General features: G+C 41.7%; 2 protein-coding genes across 2 annotated transcripts in view; one reads left to right on the top strand and one right to left on the bottom strand.

Annotated features, from left to right (window-relative positions):
- Positions 1 to 1,169: 1,169 nt before the first annotated feature.
- On the top strand, positions 1,170 to 19,785 carry C5H14orf180 (chromosome 5 C14orf180 homolog). The gene is made up of 6 exons (XM_026849330.1): positions 1,170 to 1,277; positions 8,820 to 8,920; positions 9,720 to 9,827; positions 13,592 to 13,715; positions 15,606 to 15,632; positions 18,409 to 19,785. Exons 3-6 carry the CDS (start codon positions 9,810 to 9,812, stop codon positions 18,609 to 18,611), a joined length of 372 nt encoding a protein of 123 aa, XP_026705131.1. The 5' UTR covers positions 1,170 to 1,277; positions 8,820 to 8,920; positions 9,720 to 9,809; the 3' UTR covers positions 18,612 to 19,785.
- The window catches only part of TMEM179 (transmembrane protein 179), a 31,178-nt gene continuing 19,088 nt past the window's right edge, over positions 10,067 to 22,156 (bottom strand). Inside the window, exon 5 of the mRNA XM_026849329.1 lies at positions 10,067 to 10,278. The gene's annotated coding sequence lies outside the window, so the exon portion shown is untranslated. The remainder of the gene's footprint in view (positions 10,279 to 22,156) is intronic.

Here is a 22,156-nt window from a genome sequence, read left to right as displayed (position 1 = left end):
CAGCCTGGCACGCTCTCTCCCTACCTCGCTGGTTGCCCACTGCCGTGGTCAGGGCACTGCCTGCAGGAGCAGGGTAGCCCTAAGACCATCGATACCAGAGGGCTGCCTAGACCATCGGCTCATCAAGTGTCAGATCAACTAGGGACTTTGCCCAGTTAATTCCACCTAGGAGAGAGGGTGTTTGTAGTTATGCAAACATTTACACCAGGCACTGCTTTTTTTTTTTTTTTAAATCTGAGCAATAGGAAAGAGCTGGGAACCAGTATTTGGTGTAATGTTAAAGCACTGGAGAAACACTGAGGGCATGTTTTGATCTGTTTACTTCACTATTTTTTTACTATTCCTCAAGCTGGGATCAATCACCTAAAATCAGAGACACAGTAGCAAATATACTGTAAATACAGCTAAAATCAAATACACTGATACCCTTTAATTTTATCCAAGACTGGGTTTAGTCAAATCCAGGCCAAATTTATCCCAGATGTATCTCCAATAACAGCAGTAAACATTGCACTAGAGAGGAACTCAGTCCATTTTCTCTTCCTTACTGACAAAAGATTTATGGAACTGCAAAACTGCTGATGCAAGCACAAGTTCAAGAGAGGGTGAAAATCCACAGCAATCCTGGTGGTCATCACAGCTATTCTGCTTTGTTCCACTCTATTTACAAATTATCAAACATATTGACCACAGCTTCATGTTTTGAAATCAAGAAGACAAAGAATCCATTTTTATTACTTTATTAACCTTTTTTATTTAACCTGGTAATAAAACTACTCAACTGCGTGGTGAAATCTCAATTAAAATTTGCCTTAGCTCCAGGAGACATACAGGCAAATGCTCCAGTAGTTCTCTAAGTTGGTTTCCCAGTAAAAGCTTTGCTCTGTTATCAGATTCTGTTATGCGGTACATAGATCCCTGCTTTACAGCCAGCATCATTTCAGGAGGTAGTTTGAAAGCTTTCAGGCTCTTCTGATGATTGCTTCGCTTTTCTTTCACAGCAATTACAGTCCCTTCATTTAATTTCAATGGAAACTTTAGTGTTTTAGACCTTGCCCATGTAGCTGAATGCTCATCTCTGGATCTTATTTCCAGTGCTCAGGAGGACCGGTTTTGATGACCTAGTCTGATTACAGCATCTTTGACAGCTTTAAAGGAATTTGCTCAGGGGAAGGAGACAGCTGCTGCTCTTCTGATGAACAATTTTTTTGAGCAGGCCTCCCAAGCTAGACATGTGAGTATGAGATGCTGCCTACGTTTTTCATCATGACCCACAGGTATGTCTAAAAAGGTTTTGTGTTCTTGCCTGCATATGCTGGTGTGGAAAGAGCCTCTATCATAAATCTGCTTAACCTGCTTCTGTAAAAATGTTGTGGCTTCTTGGCTTCTTTTCCCTTATGTTGTATATTCAACCTCTCTGGAAACTGTGGGCCAGATCTCTAGTCTGGTGTAATCTGGCATAGCTCCTTCAGTTTATACAGACTCAGAGCAGGAACAGACTCTTTACCAGTATCTGTAGCTTTTATACAGCCCTAGTCTGAAACAAGACTTATGAAAATGAAGATATTATTTATGATCAATAGTAACCATTACTAGGAGCTGCAATAAAATCTCTTAGAATTTTAGAATTCAATCAGTATAAAAGCAATATGACAACTTGTTCCTCTAGAGACTGTTTTGCAACTAATGTTGAAAACAAGGTAGACAACATTTCAGATCTCAAACAACCCACTTTACCTCCAGAAAGGAGGTCTGACCTGCTTAACATTGTGTGGATCGGGAAAGCTCTATGTTTCCTGCCTGATGACATTCCCAGACCCAGGAATTAAACTGCATTTTGTTCATCTAAAGCACCTAGAGTGAATGGGTCATTATTCAGACAGGAATGTTTTGCAATAAAAGTTTTTGACAAGTATCTGAATGTACGAAGTTCTATATATATCCATTATGGAGATACTACTTTACTTTTGGGGGAGCAAATAAAGATTTCAGACAGGAGGGGTTTGGTTGCACATGCCTAGGGCCAGAGCTACTACTGCATGGGCTGTTGGGCATAGCCAAGATTTGGAGGAGTTCATTCCCAAGACATCTCCAGCCTGGGTTTTGTAAAAGAGACTCCTGTGTAAACAGTTGGCTCAAAGGACTGAGAGCTGGTTGATACATTGGAGCACTAGTTCTCCTCTCTAGAGCCAGCCCAATTTCACTACTACAGCTGCCCCAACATCCAACTCTGAACTGGCAAGTAAAGGTGACAACTATCAGCGCCACCTGCTCCAAATTCTCCTTCTTTTTTCTCCTCTATATTGCCTGCTTATATTGCATATACCCAGAAGGAAAGAAAAAAAAAAAAAAAAAAAAAAAAAAAAAAAAAAAAAAAAAAAAAAAAAAGTAGTGCCATTTTGCTGTTTTACAGGTTTTTGATTTCTGTTTGGTAAAGGCAAAGGTGACCTTTCTGATATAGCAATGGGGAGCACAGAACAGTGTATCTTGGCCATGCAAACCCACCAAAACCCACCAGCCTTGGTTAGTCTGGTACTTACATGGTCTCCTTCTCCAACACTGTTGCTGGTTCACACCAGATCCTCCTGAAAGCCATGACAGAGTGGTGGCTCCAGGAGGCACCTTCCTATGGGTTAGTTTGAGGAAATCCTCTCCTCTTCTAATCTCTCATGAGTTTTTTTGTATGTGCCTTAGCTGGGGGACATGTTTTGCATCCAAGGAAAATTTGCAGGCTTCAAGAAAGCATCTTTCTTGATATACCCATGTATCTGAAATAGGAGAGGCACCTGCACCAGCCATCACTCTCTGGTACAGGCTGCAGCCAGGTCTGCAGCGTTTGCTGCCACCATGACAAATGGCAGGTAAAGTCACCAGCACAGCTCAGAGGAACCCGGGCTGGAGGAGCAGGTGAGGAGCCCGCTGGCTACTGGGCTTAGAAATGGGAACTAGGTCTCATTGTGCGGAGATGGGTGGATGTGAGGAAAATTCATTTAAAGAGAAGGAAGTGTGAAGCAGACATATACTTTCTTCACGCGTGTACTGAAAGAAGAGCAAAATATTCAGAAGATTATGCTGCATCAGGAGTGCCAAAGTGCTGGAAATTCACTAGTTGTAATAAGCTAGTGATTGTAGATCAGGCAGTGGGAATGTGACAGATGAAATTATTTGGTCTTTTGGCAAATGCCAGTAGAGCTATAGCTCAGGAGAGAAGAGTGCCAACCTTACAGTCAGATTGTTTTGGGATCAACAGTACTTTGCCCCAGTCTTTTTGTGTTTCATATTACTTCACTTAACCAAAGAGCAAATGCCATTACACATCCACTAACAAATTTCCATTCACAGCAATATACTTTCAGGGGTGTAAGCAGAAAGGCAGCTTGACCCAAAGTGACCTAACAGAGATAAGTTTTGCTCATTTAATGGAGATCTCTCAGTCCTATAGATGTGAGTAGCAAAGGTAGAAATCCTGCCTGGGTTCCACATACAGAACTCTACACTGGAGTCAGTGCTCCCTGATTGTGGAGCAGGGAACAACCAGGTGTCCTTTTACTTTATGTTAGAAATTTTGCACAAAAGACTTGTAAAGAAAATATGTCAGTCAAAGAGAAGACGACTTTTTGTGAAGAAGTCTTATAGCATCCCTTGCTAATAACTTTTTGATTTAGACTGTCAGATATGTCCATCAGAGACAAATGTCCATTTCCCAGCTCTGGCACTATCCATGTAGCAAGTGACAAAGCTTGCCGAAACCAGGAGTATCAGGAAAAGATGTTTCAGTTCTACAGTCTCAGAGGAGTCACAGAAGCAGGAGAGGTCATCGTTCTTCTGGGAAAGGGGAGTGATGGCATCACCCTTCCATCATCTTCACTTTAGAGTGGGAAAGAGACTCTGGCCCAGTATGCCCAAGAGGGATCTAACTTTTTCCAGCTCTCCAATACACAGGAAGAAATACTAACTAGGTAGAGAGAAAAAGAATACTCCAGTCTCAATACTTCTCCCAGAAATTCTTGCTAGAGTGGATATAATGTAAGAAAGAGAGAATGAAAGACACTGAACCAGTTCTCTGTACCCAGAGGTTTTGCCTCTGTCAGGGAACAGCCGCATAGCCAGAATCATATGATAGACTAAGAGTTCAGTTTCAGTTCTCCTCTCTTCAGACGCTATTAATTCACCATCTCCATAGCTGTCCTGTGAAGCTTATTCCTTGCCTTTGCATTTGTCTAGCTTTAAAGGAAAAAGGTAATGTAATTCCCATTGTTTCATTGAGGAGACTGATTGAAAGGCTCATACATTTGAGATGATGAAAAATATGCAGATTAAAACACTCCACATCAGAAAAAGCCCATTTGTGGAAGCAGAGATGATTCTGACCAATATATTAATTTAAGCTGAGAGATTTCCTGGTCCCAGACCAAATTTCTGACAAGAATGAAAGAGTGAGAAGGGGGAGAAAAGAAAGGGCTGTAACTGTTACAAGGCAGCTACTAACAAGCTGCTTCCTAGGGACACCACATTTTAAGGATCTGATCCAAACCTGCCAGGGATCAGAGCTGGACCCTGGTTCCACACTTCGGTAATAGCCCATCCTGCTCTCAGATACCCATTGTAAGACACAAATAGTCTCAGTGTGAGCAGGACCCTCCAACACTCCTGCAGGCATGCCAAAGGATGTTCTGCTTTGGGACAAAAACACAGCTTAAATCTTCACCTTGCCTGTGCAAAATGTAACTGGCTTTCAGCCTGACTTATCTGTATATTCTGATGTCCACAAGCATTCTTTGATGTGCTGCCTGAATTTTCCCTTACTTAGTTTCCCCACCTCAGCTTAAATTGAGATGCAATTAATATGGGCTCCAGAAGCACTTGGCCAGTTTTGAAAATTGTACCAATTATTCTTTGTTAAACCTACTTGTTTTAGTCTGAAACATCAGCCTCCTGGGTTTGGAGAGGTGGAGGAGAGAGCCTTACATACTAATTACAAGAAATTAAATCCAGAACAAATATCAGCATGAATAGACTTAACATTAATATAAAGTGGCTGCCAATGACAGAGGGATTTACCACTTGCTTTTTATATCCTTTATCATCCAATATCCATCCAAACTCTTTCCAGTTCATGCATATTTTACTCATTTGGGCTTCTCTTATGCTTCGATCTGCTCTTTTCTCCATTTTTCTGTTCTTCTTTCATGTCATTAATCTAATCCCCTTCAAAGGTGACACTGCAAATGGAGCTCAAGAGCATTTACATCAGTGCCTTCAAATCATCTTATGTAGTGATGCCTGCATCTAGGTGCTTTATGATTCCCTTGGCTTCTTCCCATTGCTGTCAGTCCCGCTTGCTGCCCCTCTCAGGACCAGTTTGGCATTAATGGCTACCAGGTTTCTAAAATCCATTAAGGACAGACAGTGGCTCGCAGAAGTCAACAAGAGCCTTTTGATATCTGGGATTTAGACAAGACTGCTAATCCCTTTTTAGGCTATACCCTGCAGTCATCCTAGCCTGAATTCTCCTCAGGCCAGTTCTTACCAGGGAAAATGGGGAATTGTTACAGAAAGCCGCAATCAACACAACAGAGAGCAGAAATCGATTACCACTAAAACAGAACTCTGAAGATAATTCTGCTTTAGCTCTTTCTAAGGGGTTTTATTTTCACGCCTTTTTTTGCCTCTGTTTCTGTTTTATGCCAGCTCAGCCATCCTCCTGCTGGCAGTGGATTCACCCTTCTCATTCATCTCATGGCTGGTGGCAGCCCTGCCATCATGAGCAGCCCAGATGCTTTAAGCAGAGGTTCAGTTCCACTCCTCTTTGTTCCTAAAATACCATGAGTGTGTGATAAAAGCTGACTCAGAATGACCTCACTCACTCCAACCCCATCCATCCCCTGCACCCCACGTCCACAGGACTGGCTGATGCAGAATCAGTGAGCCAACAGCAGGTATTAGCATTTGGTTACTTGGTAACTCTCATTCGATCAATACATGCTTTACATTTAGATCCCAGTGGCAGGATGAACAGATCAAATTAGAAAGCCTCAGGTGGAATAAACCTAATGGCTTATGGGACATTTCCAAAATAAAAATGCATGTTGAATCACAAACAATAGCTTGGATGTAATCTCAGGAGTCTAATTATGAAATGGATGTGGAATCATTCTGTAATTAATTAAGTTCATTTCAGCAGCCAGAAATTCTCTCCATGTTTACTATGTATCATCACAAGTACTCTGTGGTCATTTGTAACATCTACCCAGAAAGACATATGAATAGGAGAGGCAATATTAAGAAATGGAGACAGATCCATGCCTTTTATAAGTCACTGGATTCATGCCAGCGATGAATTGAGACCAGGTTCCTCAACAGAGTTAAATCATTTCCAGCCAGTCCCAACAGAGCAGAAATCACTGTGCCCCACAGGGGGGATATTCTCACCATAATGCAAAACCCTACTACACATCCTGCTCAGTGCTTGTGTCTTTGCCTTAGAAAAGAGCTCAGTTCAAAACCGGTACAAATCTCTGCACGCTGGGGATATGGAACTGGTGCCACAGCTTTAGGAAGACGATTGTCACTCAGAAGGACCTGCTTACATCCACAAATAAAGCCAGAGTTCTGCTTTCAGAAATGAATTCTGTTGTGCTGGATCACATGGCTGCATGGTGATACTACTACGCCTAATCTGTTTTTTCTAAAAGCCTGCAGTTCCTGCATGAATGGCCTCAGGTCTGCCTACCTGCATCAAAGGGGAGCTTATAGATCTGTGATCATGAAAACTTCCAGCACAGGGCAGTATTATCTAAAGGGCAAAAAGAAAGCCTCCCTGGGAGGATAACCTTGTGGGCCCTTCATGGAGCACCCCAGGGACTGACTATGTTGCGCTTTGCACTGACCACACTACTCTTCCTTGGGGACAAATGCACATGAGTACACAGATCTCTGGGCATCACAAGAATTAAATATACAGCAATGAGAACCGATTGCTTTCAGCCTAGCTGGCCCCACACACCAAATGTTATCAGACTATCTTCCCATTCATTACTCTGTCTCCATTATTCTTTGTGTTGATCTTTTTTTTTCCCCAACTCCAAAAAACACCTCCTTTTGAAGTGACCATCAGATGAGACATTAACAGTGACCCTTCTGGTCATGGAATATGCATGGAAAGGCACAGACCAAAGAGCTGATTTTTGTCTTGAGGTCAGGATTTATACAGTGCTTTCCTCTGTGGAAGGCCTGAGGAGCAGAAACAGTGCTGTACGACACCTCATGGGTGTCCCACACCTTCCAGGAGTAAATCTGTTTCTCCAGAGGCAGAAAAAGGAAGAAAGCATACAGATAATCATACTCTGGGGCAATTTGCCTTTTTATTTCCTGATGTATTCCCTGACTGGTGGAAAATCACTCTTGGCAAACACAAAACTTACCTTGCTGCCAAAAGGTGCATCTCTAAATTATTAATCAAGAGCACATAGAACCACGAAAGGTGGAATATTGAACAAAGGCTCAACTGACACTCTGGAAGTTGAAGAAGATATGGAAGACTCCCTTCTAATTTATTTATTCCTTTTCTGTTCTGTTATCCTGATATGCTGCTTCCAGTTACCACTGCACCCCGCACTGTATGGTATTACGTGATTTTGTTTTCAGATTGTTGGAGATAAAGTTGCTTCATTAATATATATGCACTGTGCATATCCATAAATATTGAATATATACGTGTGTGTAAACCTACTGGAAGTGTTAATAGTTAAGATAAACTAAGTCCATTATCACAATGAGTGACTATTTCTATGACCCTATTTGCAATAAAACCAGATTCAATGATATGAGAAAATTGCTAGGTTTCAAAATAATTGAACCAGGCCAGACGAATCCCCACAAAGGCATCATTTACAAAGTACTTTGCTTGTCTAGAATATTTATTCCTGCAGAAGGAAATGGAAAAAGAGTTCATATGGTTACACAGCTATCCTCTGAGTGTAAAATTGTTTTATCATGTTATGTTTATTTCCTAGACATCTTCCATTGGGCTACTGCAGGAAAACACTGGCTGTGCATTTAGTTCCTTTGTGTAGACTGTTCATATTTATTCACTGGGAAGTCAATCATGTTTTGTTCAGACTTGTTTTGGTTTTCTGCTGAGCAAACACTTAAGCAACCCTTTTCTTGTAAAAACTTATTTACATATGCAACGTGCACCGTCCAAAGTCGGCACTACACAGATAGTTGAGATGTCTTTGCTTTCCCTTTGCTTCCCATAGGAAGTAATGGTGTTCTTCCTGAAAACTGGCATTGCTCATTAAGCCTGCAGTATACTATTGTGTTTAAGGACTCCCTCAGTAATTACAGATATTTTTAGTTTGTCTTATATTGAAAGCCTGGATAGATTTTTACTATTAAATGTTCACAGCAAAATGCTTCCAAGCAATCTACAGACAAAGAATTACTCCCAGCAATTATCCACTGAATAAATCTGAATAATTAATATATTCACAAAAGTCACTATCTATTTGTGAACAATTAGCTGAAAGAAATAGAGGTGACACTCATCAGCTAAATAATTCATTTATGAATTCTTTGTCCAGCTTTGCTTCTGACATATTTTGCATGAAATGAGATCAAAGCTTAGATGAAAAATTACTTTTAAAAAGAAGGGCAATGTTAAAGGAAATTCTTCCAGCTTCTAAAGCAGAAATTATGCCCCGATTGTAACTATTATTTATTACCAGTGATTTCAGAGGCTAGTCAAGTTATTTTCCTGGAATCTTTCACTTCATGCATTAAACTGTGTTTTATTCCTAATGTATATCCAATTTTAGGTTGTTAAACTGCAATCAAAAGCACTTAGTAGGAATGGATCTGTCCCTGTTATGAGATTTGAACTCCTGACATCTATATCCACTGGAACTTGAGTGCCCAGGTAACTACTAATTATTCAAGCATTTACAACCATTACTATCAATATAATTAACATGTGGGATAAAAGTGAGAATGGTACTATGAAATGATCATTCCCAGCATTTGAATAGCAATCTTTCATGAAAACATTTATAAGCTGCCCAATTATTTTTCAGTCAAAGGAACAGAAAATTTGTTTATATTTAAGGGGAATCTAGAACTGAAAAGAAATGGTTTCTGGAATTGAAAGTGATAAATGTTGTCTCCGTATGTCCATTTGTTGAAAACAACCCCCTGAACTTTTCTGCAGGGTTTTTTTAAGGAAAATACTAAAAAGTTTCTGACCAATTGTTCTGAAAAATTAGAAAAATGTGAGACCTTTCTTGCAGTAAAGCCAGATTCAGTGAAAAAGACAGGAAAAAAGTTTTTCATTCAGGTCACTGCTGTTCTCTGCAGGAATAAGAAGATGCACAAGACCTTCTTATGTGCCTTACTGGATGACACTAATAAAATTAAATGAAACCATTCAGATGGAGAAAGTCAAAGCTAGATGAAACTAGAGTCTGACTTCCCTCTTCTCACCTCCATCAGTTTTGCTGGTCAACATAGGCAGGTAAATGCCTTCTTATATTAATTAGTAGCAAGTGCTTATCACAATAGGAGGAAGGAGGAACCAGAGAAGAAGCTAGGGACCATGGTTTGGAAGGTTTTGTCACCTTTCTGTCTGGGATCTGCTATGAGAAAAGTTTTGAAGAACTACTTTTCCCCCAGAAAAAGCTCAGCTTAGACATCCCAAAATAACTGCTGTGAAACACTTGCAGGACACACCAAAGAGGGGATTTTGAGAGCATTTCACAAGCCCTGCAGCTGTGAGCCGGTTGCAGCATGAGGAAAAGCCTTTCATCACCCCAATGTACAGGAAAGAGAAGGTAAGGTGACTCTCTCCAGGTGGCTTTTAGATATGGTGCATTCAGTGAAGAGCCCCAGAACAGCAAAATCTGTTCTTCTCCATGTTGGTGCTACTTTCACCACTGGAAAGGGAAGGGCTTGAGCAAAGCACCCCCTGCAAGCACTGCAGACCCATGCAGAGGCTGAGATGCAGGAGGGCAGCAAGGCTCAAGGGGGCTGCTGACCCCGCATCAACCATAGGTGCTTCCTCAGTGCTGGCCCAGTTTTCCCTGAGGAAGGATCCCAGTGCTTCCCATGTTCTCACCCACTCTCTAAATTCCTGAAAGGAAGAATTAAAACAGTAAAGCTCACAGAGCTGCTATGCCCTCTGGTTCCTAGTGCCAATGTAAACATCTTGCAACCCTCACTCCACTGGCTAGGTGCAAAACAGGGGCCAGTCTGAGCATGCCATGGGACAATCCATCCAACCACCTGGAAAATAACACAAAAGTGGAGTACTTTAGGCATGTCACAGCAAATAAATAACTTCGGGAAAAGAACAGCAAAAAAAGCTCAACCTTGTGCTTGTAGACACAGTAAACCACCATATTTCAGCAGTCATGGCAGGTATTTCTGACTGGAAACTGTATATTTGATGGTGACCAGCCTTCAGCATTTGACAAGGGGTTGTTAAAGCCTCTTGAGCAGTAAATCACCTCTTTTCCTATCAATAATCTTATTATAATATCTGTAGAAATGTCTAATATTAAAATCTCATTTTATTACTATAATAATGGATCTAATTTGTAAAACATATAAAGTGAGGCCATAACTGTACTGGAGGGAGATATATGTGATCCCACTACATCTATATCATTTCCTGATAGCTTTATTCACATATTTTGAATGGGAGAGGGATTAAAAGCAATCCCACTTGAAAGATTTTTCAGATTGGGAATGGCTTCTGGAAAGGAGAACATGGAAACGCAGCAATCATTTTGGAAAGAACATCTTTGACTTCATGTTTACGCATATAAATATGTAGGTGTTTATCTGTGATTTGCTCCATTCAGGTCCTTTCCAGTTGCCAGGAAAGCCCTGTTTTCCCACTGCACAATCAGTATTATCACTATGTGCTATTTTTGGCTACCGAGTACATTTCAAGTAACGTCATCCTTCCCAAGCCAACACTGGTATGAAGGGCGGAAACTCTTCTTTCCACTCCTCTGTCATTTGCTGCAGCTCCCATCTGCTCGGTGGCACTGCCTCCTCAGTCCTTGCTGCAGAGGGATATCCAGACGTTTTTCCCTGTCCTTCTCATTTTCTTGAGCAAGTGGCTTTCCAACTGAAGCTTCGTGTGGGAGGCTTCATGTTGGCATGCAGATTACATGTCCCAGATATGTCCAGCCCCACCTTCTGATCCTAGTACAGAGGAGCTGCCGGTAAGTAATCTCTTGGTGGGCGATAGAGTCCTTGTGTCCAATGCCTGGAGCTTTTAAAAATTGGATTGTTTTTAAGGGCATATAATTTCCCAACTAGCACTTTAGTAGGTTTCCAGCTCTTGTGACGGTATGTTAACACCAGGTTTGTGTCTGAGGGGAGAATGCATCATTTCTTCTGACACTGTGTATCTTTGATTTCCATAAGTTACTAAAGTCTAGTAAATATCGTGAATACCACTTCCTTTTTAAGGTCTTTCTTGGCTAGATGCTACCCAAACAGCTAGCTGTTTAATGTTTTTCTCTTCTGCTGTGATGTTGCTGTTAAGTATTTAAGTAAAAACTCATATGGACAAAAGCCGCACTTGAGTTATAAATCTCTTCAAATATAAGGTTCAGTTTCCTTGGCTGTGCCGTGGGATGAGCCCTTCTAGCTAAAGCTATAGCCACCTCTAGTCTGAGCTGAGCAGTGTCTCCCTAAACCGGTTTCATTTTACACAGAATAATTAAATATTCATTATGCCAGAAAGTGTGTGTGTGTGTGTGTGTGTCTATAACAGAATGATTAGGGCACTCACCTGGTAGATGAGTGACCCTGTTCCCAGTGACTGCTCCAATTAATATTTAAGCATTTCATATTAAGTATTCATTGGAGCAAGGATAGGAGCAGACTTCTCCCACCCCCAAGGGAGCACCCAAACACCAGGTTGTAAAGTCATTCTTTCATTCTTTCTTTAGCTCAATGAATATTTAATTACTCAAGGCCAAACAACACAGCTTCAGTGGCAGAGACTGAGATTCCCTGCTCCCATGTGTGCACCATAGCTCTGATGATGAGGGCATGCATATAAGAGATGTGGGTTCATATTCCTTTGGACTTAGGAAGAAGTTGAATCCAGGTTTTCCATACCCTGGATGGGTCTTCCAGCTTCTGAACGGCTCAATATAAAACACAGATCTTGAACATAAGCTGTCCCCAGTCATGAGACAGAGGTGATATGGATGCTTGTATGACCTCAAGATCAGACAAAGCGTCCTTATCAGTGATAAGTTAAACTGAAATCTGGTTTATAAATCCCTCAGGAGAAGATATCAAAGCTGAAGACATTCCTCACAGCATGGTAGTTCCTGCTGACTGTGTTACGTGCCTTTCTGAAATTATTCAGAGTGTGATGCATAAGGAAAGCCTATTTATCCTCTGTACTCTGGGGTCTGACACCCCCAGACTGTAGTTAATGGGACTTAATCCTGCTTCTGCAATCCAAAGAGTGGGTGTGTGAAATGGTGAGTGTGGGGAAAGCATCCAAAGAGAAAAGGTGTAGGGCAGGGTATTTGAGGCTAAAAATTGGCAAAAGTAACAGGCATTGAGTAGAAAGATTAAAGCAGGAAGAAAAGCATGGAGGAAGGACCGTGCAATTATTGAGTGAGGAAAGGACACACAAAAGAAAAAAAGGAGCAGGGACAGTGACCAGAAGAAGCAAACAAACCATCTAAGAAATAATATCCTTTACCCAGAGAGGAACAAAGGGAAGGGAGACAAAGGGATAGGGAAGATTACTTCGATCTTAAAGTAAAAATAAAATGTGGAGACTCTCTGCCACCCACTTAGGTCTTTGAAAGTAGAAAATTTGCCATCTGGTCTCCACTTCCAGAGGACAGTGGGTGTCTCTGAACTGAGATGCTTTGGATTCACTTTGAGGAGTTGACTGTGGGAGCATTCCTAGGCAGAAGTACCTATTGCTATTATTGCATCTCTGTTTCTTGTCATTTGGCAGAATCCATAGCAATCTGAGTCCGTTATCAAAGGCTGAGTGTGGCTTCCAAACAAAAACCAGAGCAACAACATAATAGTGATATTGAAATGCAAACAAATTACCTTCTCATAGCCATCAGGATAGTGTCCAAACCCAAGACTACTGCACAGTCTCAGCTGTTGAAATGGCAACACTGCATTCAGAATGGAGATCTTGGCTCAGAACATTTCAAAGGTGCTCCCAATGATATGGTTCATGTATTTCATATCACATTTATGTCTGTCTACCCCAGGGCTGTTAAGCAGCCACCCTCAGTAACTTCTCACTCCAATTTAGAGAAATCCTTTCTAACACTTTGTGATCCATTACTTTAACCAAAACTTTCCCTGAGAAGACAACTTTAGAGTACTGAAGATCTATGTAAATGGAGGAATATCCACATTGTGTTGCTATAAATATTACAGTGGTCTGACCATAAATGTCAAAACAGGTGTCTTTTGTATCATGTCCTTCGAGGGACATAATAACCTAGCCACAAAAGCTCAAAGATTCACCCAATGCATAACTCCAGCTTGAATGGCCATGTGTTTTGTGTTTTGATCAACTCTTTAGACAGGTGACAGTAGCTATCCTCCTTCAATACTGAGGAAAAGGCCACCTGTGGACCAAGCTGTGGGGGAAAAGCGGAAAGCAGAGAGAAGGGTTCGATTTCGTGAGCCAGAAGTCACTGAACATGGTACGCTCAAGCTATTAAGACTTTTGCCATTACCTTTCTAGCTTTAAGCATCCACCCTGTCTGTCCACATCAGTTTCCCCCTCTGATAATGTTATTTGTGTGTTTGAGCTCAGCATGGAATTCTGTGCTCTGCAGAATTGCGTCTGGTCCGTTTGCCTGCCTGCCTTGGGAGAATTCTGTGATTCTGTGAAGACAGGTTCCTGCATCCCATTAGAGCAGCCTCAGGGCTGTTCTCATGGTGAACTCCTGAGTCAGCCCCCACGGGGATCTATGTACATCATGGGTTTGGCCCCAGGCCTACCCCAAAACAATGCTTCCACTCATAGAAAAGGGTCTCAGACCAAATTTAAACAGGCTTATGTCATTCTGAGTAACTAGGACGTAATGGTTGGGAGGGAGCCAACCCTTTCATGTTTCTGAGCAGCATGCATGCCACGAGAGACAATAGTAAAGGTCTGAGCCTAGCTGGCCCACTGGGGTTAAAAGCAGCTGGATGTGGCCATTTCTGCCAGTGAATGATACAGCTAACATAACCTCTAGCCTTTCATTCATGAACTTAAAATAACAGTTTGCAGGTAGGTCAACTGGGAGTGACCTTAAGCAGAGGTCTAGCACAAAGCTCCAGTTTGCACTTCTGCATATGCTATAAACAGTTCACAGCCAGAGAAGAACTGTTGTTTCATTCTGACTTTTGAAAACTGACTCAGCTAAAAATAATTGTATTCATTGGTAGGGAATTAAAATTGGATGGTTTAGATACATCAGTCAGTACAAACACAGGTGACAGAATAGTAGCATTTCTATGTCAGCCACCTGTTTGGACTGCTACTCAGCTTCTCAAAACCAGGCTTGGCATCTGCTGATGTGTCTATAAACAGACCTCATTGGTTTTGCAATATGTTGCTTGTGGCACCTCCTAAAGCAGGATGGACAAGCTGTTTCTTGATAAGGTTGTTGACATGTCCTGGGCTTTCCCATCACAACTGAACTCCTGGGAAGATTCAGTGAGTCAGCCCAAAGTTCTTCAAAGTGCATCTGACTGCTCAAGAGCAGGATTTTGATGAGAGCTGATACCTCCTTCAGCTCCCTGCCAGAGTCCGTGTCCCACATCAGTGCTGGTAATCCTGCAGGCAGTCCAGCCCAGGAGACCAGGTTCATCTCCCACTGGCTCTGGATTCAGCACAGCCATGCTTGAGCTCCAGGGAGCTGCAAGGATGGAGAAGACTCTGACTCTTTTCCATGAAGACATGAAAAACGTCCCAACCCATAATTAGTATTCTGTGTTGCAAACAGTCTGTGATTTAATGATTTGCTGTTTGTCCAGACAACATTATTAACATAGAGGCTGGTAAGATGAAGGTTGTTGGCACCACCGAAATTTTTCCATTCTCTGGACTTTTCATCTTGGATTGTTTCTGGGCCCCAGCTGCCAAGCAAAGGCAGTTCCAGGATATTGTTGGATGAAAGTTGTATTTGACAGTGGGCTTTTCTTTCTTAACTTTCATTCTTCTCTCAGCCTGCTGGTCTATCTCCTTTCCATTTCTAGAAATGTTAATAGAGGGAGTAATAAATAAAAAACAGAATAGGGAGGTCTTTTTTTGCAAAAGCTGACTACTGACCTCCCTGCAACAGCAGCAATCTGTCTCTGAACTCCCCCCATACAATAATTTTTTCTCACTTCCCTGAAGTGCATCTACATCTGCATGTTTGCATGGAGTGGGTAGGTCCTCATCTGACATAAATCTGTACAGCCAAAAGCAGTGTAAGAGGTGGCTCAGCAACTATAAGGTGACAGGCAATTTCAGAGACCCCGCTTGGTGCTTGCTTTCTTATTCATCTGCTGCAGAGGCTTTTCCAGGCATGTAAGAACATTTTCATTCTGTTTTCTAGCCATTTCCTGCTGTGACTACGTAGTGGGTAAGTTGAATTTTCACATTATAACTGTGAGCCATCCAATGGCACTAACCTGGGTTTGCTTTGTGGCTGCTGGGATGCACTGTGCAAATATATCTTCCGTGTACGATGCATTTTGGACTGTCAGTAGTTGTTGTTTTTTCTTCTCAGCATATGAAGCACAAGGTGTTGATGAGGCCTGGTGCAGTATTTTAAACAAGACATCTAGTAAGACAAATAGTGGAAACAAAAATGAAATCCCTGAAGCTATTTTTAATTTAAATATAATTAATATATTTTATGGCAATAGAATAGGCACAGGTTTTTCGCTAAGATATGCAGGGAAAGCACCCCAAGCGAAACAATAGTTCTCCCCGCTGACTTTCATGTGTGGGGAAAAGACCATTTATATGCTGGCAGCGGGGCAGAAATAATAAAAATAATCTGGTTTTGCTTTCTTCATTTGCAAGGATGTTTGAGGCCAGGCAGCCCTACAGACCCTCGAGCAAATGTATGTATCTGGATGTTCTTATGATGGGGACCATTTCTAGAGGTCCTGGCCAACATCCAGCCCCTGGTGTATACAAGACAGTAAGGGGAGAGGGATACATATATACATGTATGTATGCACACACACGGAACCATAGTTTTGAGAGGCCAAATGCCTCCCAAACAAATGTCCATATATCTCCTAGCTCTTCCTATTGCCCAGGAAGAGGGGTTGTATGCTCATGCATATGGCAGCATCAGCTAAAGCAATTATAGTGCTAGGAACAAGGTAGTCTAGGCAGGAAAGAGCCAGGGGGAAAAGGAAAGGCCAAATATCCCTCAGCTGGCAGTGGAAGTGTGTGTCCAAGGCAGGAACTGAACCAAAATCTCCTGTATCCCAGGCCAGTGTTTTTCTCAGATAAACTCACGTTTTCTTAGACCGGGCGCACGGCTAGGGCTAAGTGTGCTGTTCCAACAAGCAAACTAACAAATTTAAGCATTCATTTTCTATTTGTGATCTAGAAAAGAGCAAACATACATTTAAGCACAGAATTGTAGTGATATGCTGAACCTGTTGTGAGCATAGCTCATTACTATTTTGTGGGTGGGATTATTCTTCCACATTTTTTTTTTTCTGTTCCTGGACAGAACATACTCCCTAACTGAAAGGCTATAAGGAAAAGTAAAAGCTAAGCTTGCATTCGAGATCACCCAGAAATTTCAGATGAAAGTAACTTTCATAAGACTGAAAAAGGTTATAAGCACTTCATAGAAAAGAGCTGATGTGAAAAACAGTTTAGCTTTCACAGAAAAGATTCACTGTTACCAGTTATGCTCATCAGCCAGGCCCCATGCTTTGAAAGGCAGGTAGTCACCCAGCTGAGAACTGTGTCATGTGGTGTGGGAGATCACACAAGGGAAATACCAACTTCCAAATCACAAATCACTGCAAAAGCAGAAAGTGGTGAGTAATTCCCTGGCTAAATACCTTCATATAAACCATTCATACAATAATGCCAAATAAACAAATTTATAAAATGGAAGTCTGCTCATGGGTAATTTACAAACAGAAGGACTAAATTCAAATGAATAAATTATTTGCTGCAAATAATTCACTCAGATCTATTATGGGACATTGATTTGGTTTCTGGTTAGCTATAAAATGACTGCCTATTAACATTTTAGCTTTTCCCCATACACTTTTTGATACATTATTATGTGTTTCTTGCTTGGTTTTATGACTTTTACCTTCCTCTCTGTACATCTGTATGACAGTTTAATTGACTGGTGTGTATTCCAGGACTCGTAGTAGAAGCTAATTTAAATATGTTACAGCTAATGTTGGCCCTTTACCCATAATAATACACACCACATTTTTATCTCCTTATTGATTATGTGCATATGGCAGGAAAATAGCTGCACACTACGAGCTTTTATTCAGGCATGAATTTGGTTTTATACTGCATGTTTAATAGGCAAAGTGCTTTATAAAATAATATCAATTGTGCAATGGCCATGCAGCCAAACAGAGCAGCCAGATCTGAACCACACTGGATCCCCAAGGCCCACGGATGGCTACACATGTGCAAGGGCTGGGGAATCGATGTCAGCAAGCTAAATGTAGCCCGTTGATTTCCACATGTGTACTGTGCCCAACCTATGACACTTTAAACATACTTGAACTTTATTTTAAAGGCAAGAAAAATGTTTGCAGTCTCCCTCTGCTTAGAAGCAAGTGCAAAGGATGTTTGAGTGTAATTAGCACACCTAGCACTTAAAGGGAGGTTAAACCTGTCGGGGCTTTCTAAATATGCCTCTTGGTTAACTGAGCCATGTTTTGGCTTTTACTGTAATTAACAGGAGCCCAAAACAACCTGAATTACCGGGGAAGAGGACAGAAACGTAGATCTTCTCTCTTTTATGGAACGTTTGAGTATTAAATGATTAGATGAGGTAGCTTAATATTCTCCTAGTATTTAACTTAACATTTAGTGTAAAAGTATAAAAAATAATTGCTGGAGGAAAACTTGAGATCATGCATTAGCTATGGTAATCCTGTTCTTCTTGTATATAATTAAACTCTTTAAATGCTCCATTAGATGAGATATTTTATACTCACCACTCTCCATAAGGAGGTGTGACTCACTATCACTTAACTGATGCCTACAGAAGTACTCACAACCGGAGCTCTGTGTACCCTGCTGTTCTCAGAAAGGTGGGACAAAGGCATCAGCAGGGGATCAAATTTGGGAAGTGTTTGAGATGACACTAAAATAATGCTGCTTTCTTTTTTCTCCTCATCACCATTCAGTAGATGACAGGTCATCATCTGGATTGCCTGTGCTCCTGTGGCTCTCATTTTGTGCAGTGCTGATCCTAGCTGTGAGTCTCTACTACACCAGCATGAAGCAAGATGTCAAAGTCCTGGAGGAATTTCAATCCCGACTTGTTATCTTCTTTCTTCAGATAAGACATGTTGCTCAGAAATGCTGGACTTGGTTTATGAGGCAGTAGCAATGCCGACCAGCCTGACAGACATCTCAGAGCACTGCTAACCAGCACATGGCAGAGCAGAGCTCCCTCCACTCCAGTCACATGCAGGGAACACATGAACATCCACCTCGAAGAGCAAGAAAACCACCCCTGTTATGCACTGTCCAGCAGCCACTTGTTCTCCTTTTTTTTTTCTTTGCTGTTTTTCACATTAGTGAGTGGTCATACTAGCACTCTGAGGTCCCACCAAACTCATGCTCCATCATTCTAAACAGACAGCAAAAAAGTATTTGAATTTTGTCCCCCAAAGAGCTTATAAACTGATATGTGGAGCAGAAGTAGAGAGATAAATACATTGATCTGTGCAGGCAGCAGCAAGCTCTGAAGAAAAGTCTCCTGAGTCTTGGGTCAAGGCTTTAAATACTAAATCATCTTTCTCCTCAAGTTTCCTAAGAGCTATTCTGCAAAAGTTAAAGTAAAGCTGGGCTATTGCACAAACACTGCCCTGGTGGCCAAAGGCTTGGCAAGCTGCTATATGTATACACCTGAAATTATTATTAGTAGTATCTCAGCAAATGGCTTTCTTGTTTGCCTTCATGCGTTTTTTTTCTTCCATGGGCAAAAGCTGTTTCTTAATGTTTCACTTGATTCCCAGGTGTGGAAAAGAACATGAAAACTCATTTAAACTGTAAGTAGTTTATTTGTCTAACATAACAAATAACAGCATTGAATCCCAGGCTAATTATCAAATCAGTAGTTTAATCCTCTGGGTTTGATTCAGTCCGTAAACCCCAGGAGCTGAGCTTACAAGATTTATGATAATGTTTGTATTCAGTCGAGATTATGCTTTTATGCCTGGCTGTTTAAGGCCTTATATAATGGTAATATGGACTGTTTACAAAGGCATGGGAGACTAAGTCCCTTTATCCCTCATTTGCCCCACCACAGTATGCACCTTTCTGAAGGGAAACCTTTTAACGGACACCATGCAATAAATACTGTATGGTGCTCTGGGTGTCTGAGAGGAGAACAAGTGAGTACAAGCCTATGAGCTTCAGCTATGTTTTCTTCCTAGACCAAGCCAGCACAACCAGCTTTTTTAGGCCTTAGATTCTTGTCAGATAGCACCTGATGTGTGCTTGGGTTTATTTGGTATGATAAGATTGATATCACAACCTGTAAGAGCTGGAGAAAATGAAAAAGAAGAAAAAGAAGAAAAAAAAAAAAAAAAGAAAAAAGAAAGAAAGAAAACACTGCAGAGAAGACGGAATATATTCCTGCAAGACCTTGACTTGAATTCCCCTGCCATTGCAACCCACCAAAAAGAAAAACGGTGCTTTAATTGATTTTTTTAAAAAAAACAGGGCCATACATCTCTGCTCCAACAACTTTATTCCAAACAGCTCAAGGACTTCAACCAGGCAGAGGATAAAAAGAAACACAATATGCAGCCTTGTCTCAAGAGTGGGCAGCAACTTGATTGAGAACGAGTCAAAAAAATTGCAGTACAAGACAGAACGAAGTGACTTCAGTGGCTGTTTTCATGCTCCTCCTAAGATGTCAAAGGCCACAGCAATTGCATTCAACACACTGCCACTCCGGGAAGAGGAAGTTGCTTCAGGAGGAGTGTTTAGCTCAGGGGGTCTTTGTGCAAACTGCTTGGGTACCCCAGCTCAGAGGGTAAGTTTCACCACTGCTTCCCTTCCCTCTCCCCCATCTCAGCCCTGCTCTTTAGGTAATAAAGAAGAAAGGCTTTAAATTTGTGTGCTGATGAATCTCTGATGAAAATGTTTGGATTGGTATCTGCGTGGGGCAAGGAGGTCATTGCAACTTCTGTTTGCATTTTTTAACGTTTATGACCTTTTTAATGTTCATGATCTTTTTAATGTTCATGTTGAAACTCTGGCAAATCAGTGGCATTCCTTTTTTGGCTTTGGGCTGACATGTCCTCACAGCACATAGCAACTAATCCCTTCAAAACAGGAGCCTTTTTTGAAGGGACGGTTCCCTCGCTGCAAGTCATGACACATTGCAATATGAAAGCAAAGCCTGACCTGGCAACAACGGTCAAGCTCAAACCAAGAGTGGTAGAGTGAACCCTTCCACTATGGTTTCAGTAACTTTAAAACAAGCCAAAGGGTAAAGGTAAAACAGGAACTCCTCTTAAGACTGTGAGGGAAAATGTGGAGGCAGTGTGAAGTACATGTGTGCTCACCTCCCTGCACAGCTCCCTAGGAGACGGGCATGGGGCCACCTTTCCACCAGGTCTGCTTTAAACAGAAAATGGCCATGTTCTCCTTGCTGGGCCCCAACTTTATCGGTGTAGGTGAGAATGACTGTCGTATCTGGGCTGTCAGGGAAATTAAGCAGAGGAACGGCTATCTTTGGCTTCTGCCTAGGCTCTGGTTGGGACAGTTTTGGACATGGGCAAAGGCAGCAATGTTGTCTGTTGAGGTCTCACAATGGCCTTGCAAGGCTTCCCGGATCAGGATTGTTTACTGCAGTTAGTCAGATATGTGTCAGGCTGCAGAAAGCCAAAATAAATTCCTTACAAAGCCGGAAAGTTTGAAATAAACAAAAGCTAAGCCCCCTTCCTGGGAGAGTGGCGGCATTTTGCAGGTGAAGAAACTGAAACCAAGAAACCCAATGCATCTGTGTGTGTGAATGAAATGGGTCAATAATATGGCTGGGAACAGGAGAAAAAAATCCTAGCTCTTGGGCCTGCATTTATTTACTGCTTCACAGCTTCACTGTCAAATTACCTGTTTTATTTCCTTCTCACGCTGAAGCTCTTTTCCCATACATCCATCCTGCTCACACACAGACACACACACCCTTTTCCCACTCTGCCTTCTTTCTGTTCTTTATCCTTCATGGATCTTTCTTCACTGCTGTGAGCCAGATGGGATTTGTCCTTATTCTTGTTCAATGCTGTTATTCTAAATGTGACACTTTTGTGAGTTTGGAAGAGGTAATAGGAGCTCTAAAGTTACACAAAAGCAGCCATGTTGGGTAGTAATTCCTTTGCTGGCCATGCTGGGTAATATTTCCCTTCAGTATAACTCCTGAGAATTGCCCATAAGGAGGTAAAAAAGGAGAGGGAGTACATCATTTATTACAAATGGTCGAGATGCTCACCTGAATTCATGCTGGTGCCAGTGTGGTGAATCACTCTTAAGTCAAGAATCCTGCAGCCAACCAGCTCGGAGCAATTATTTAATCCAGCTTGGAAATCGTCATGGTTTAGATTTTATGTTTTAGGTTTTAGGGCTGAAAGAAGGAATGGTGGAGGACAGGACTCTTGCAGCAGGTTGACACAGACAGCGAATAGGTGAGCTTCCCAGGAGCAATGGAGTCAAAGGAAGTCTGTGGATGAAAATGGGCTAGTGACAGGGCCTAAGGGTAGAAGTGATGCCTCATATCCCATATACAATGAGTATGAAATTAATCCACAACAGAAATCAGCAGACCACAGCAGTATGGGGTAAGTGTTGTGTTGAAAGTGTTCGGTACATTCCTGCAGGATGAACGGATGGCAGCTGCCAAAACCCTCTTCATGCAGGCTC

The sequence above is a fragment of the Athene cunicularia genome (assembly GCF_003259725.1).
Source record: "Athene cunicularia isolate RWA chromosome 5 unlocalized genomic scaffold, athCun1 chr5_part1, whole genome shotgun sequence".
Lineage (NCBI taxonomy): Eukaryota > Metazoa > Chordata > Aves > Strigiformes > Strigidae > Athene > Athene cunicularia.
The sequence above is the reverse complement of the archived record's forward strand: the minus strand, read 5'-3'. Positions and strand labels throughout refer to the sequence as shown.

Bases quoted from the DNA above. Each gene is read 5' to 3' on its own strand.
- C5H14orf180 (XM_026849330.1), top strand. The intron at 13,716-15,605 runs GTACGCTCAAGC...TCTGTTTTCTAG, and splicing joins GCCAGAAGTCACTGAACATG to CCATTTCCTGCTGTGACTAC. The intron at 15,633-18,408 runs GTAAGTTGAATT...ATCACCATTCAG, and splicing joins CTGCTGTGACTACGTAGTGG to TAGATGACAGGTCATCATCT.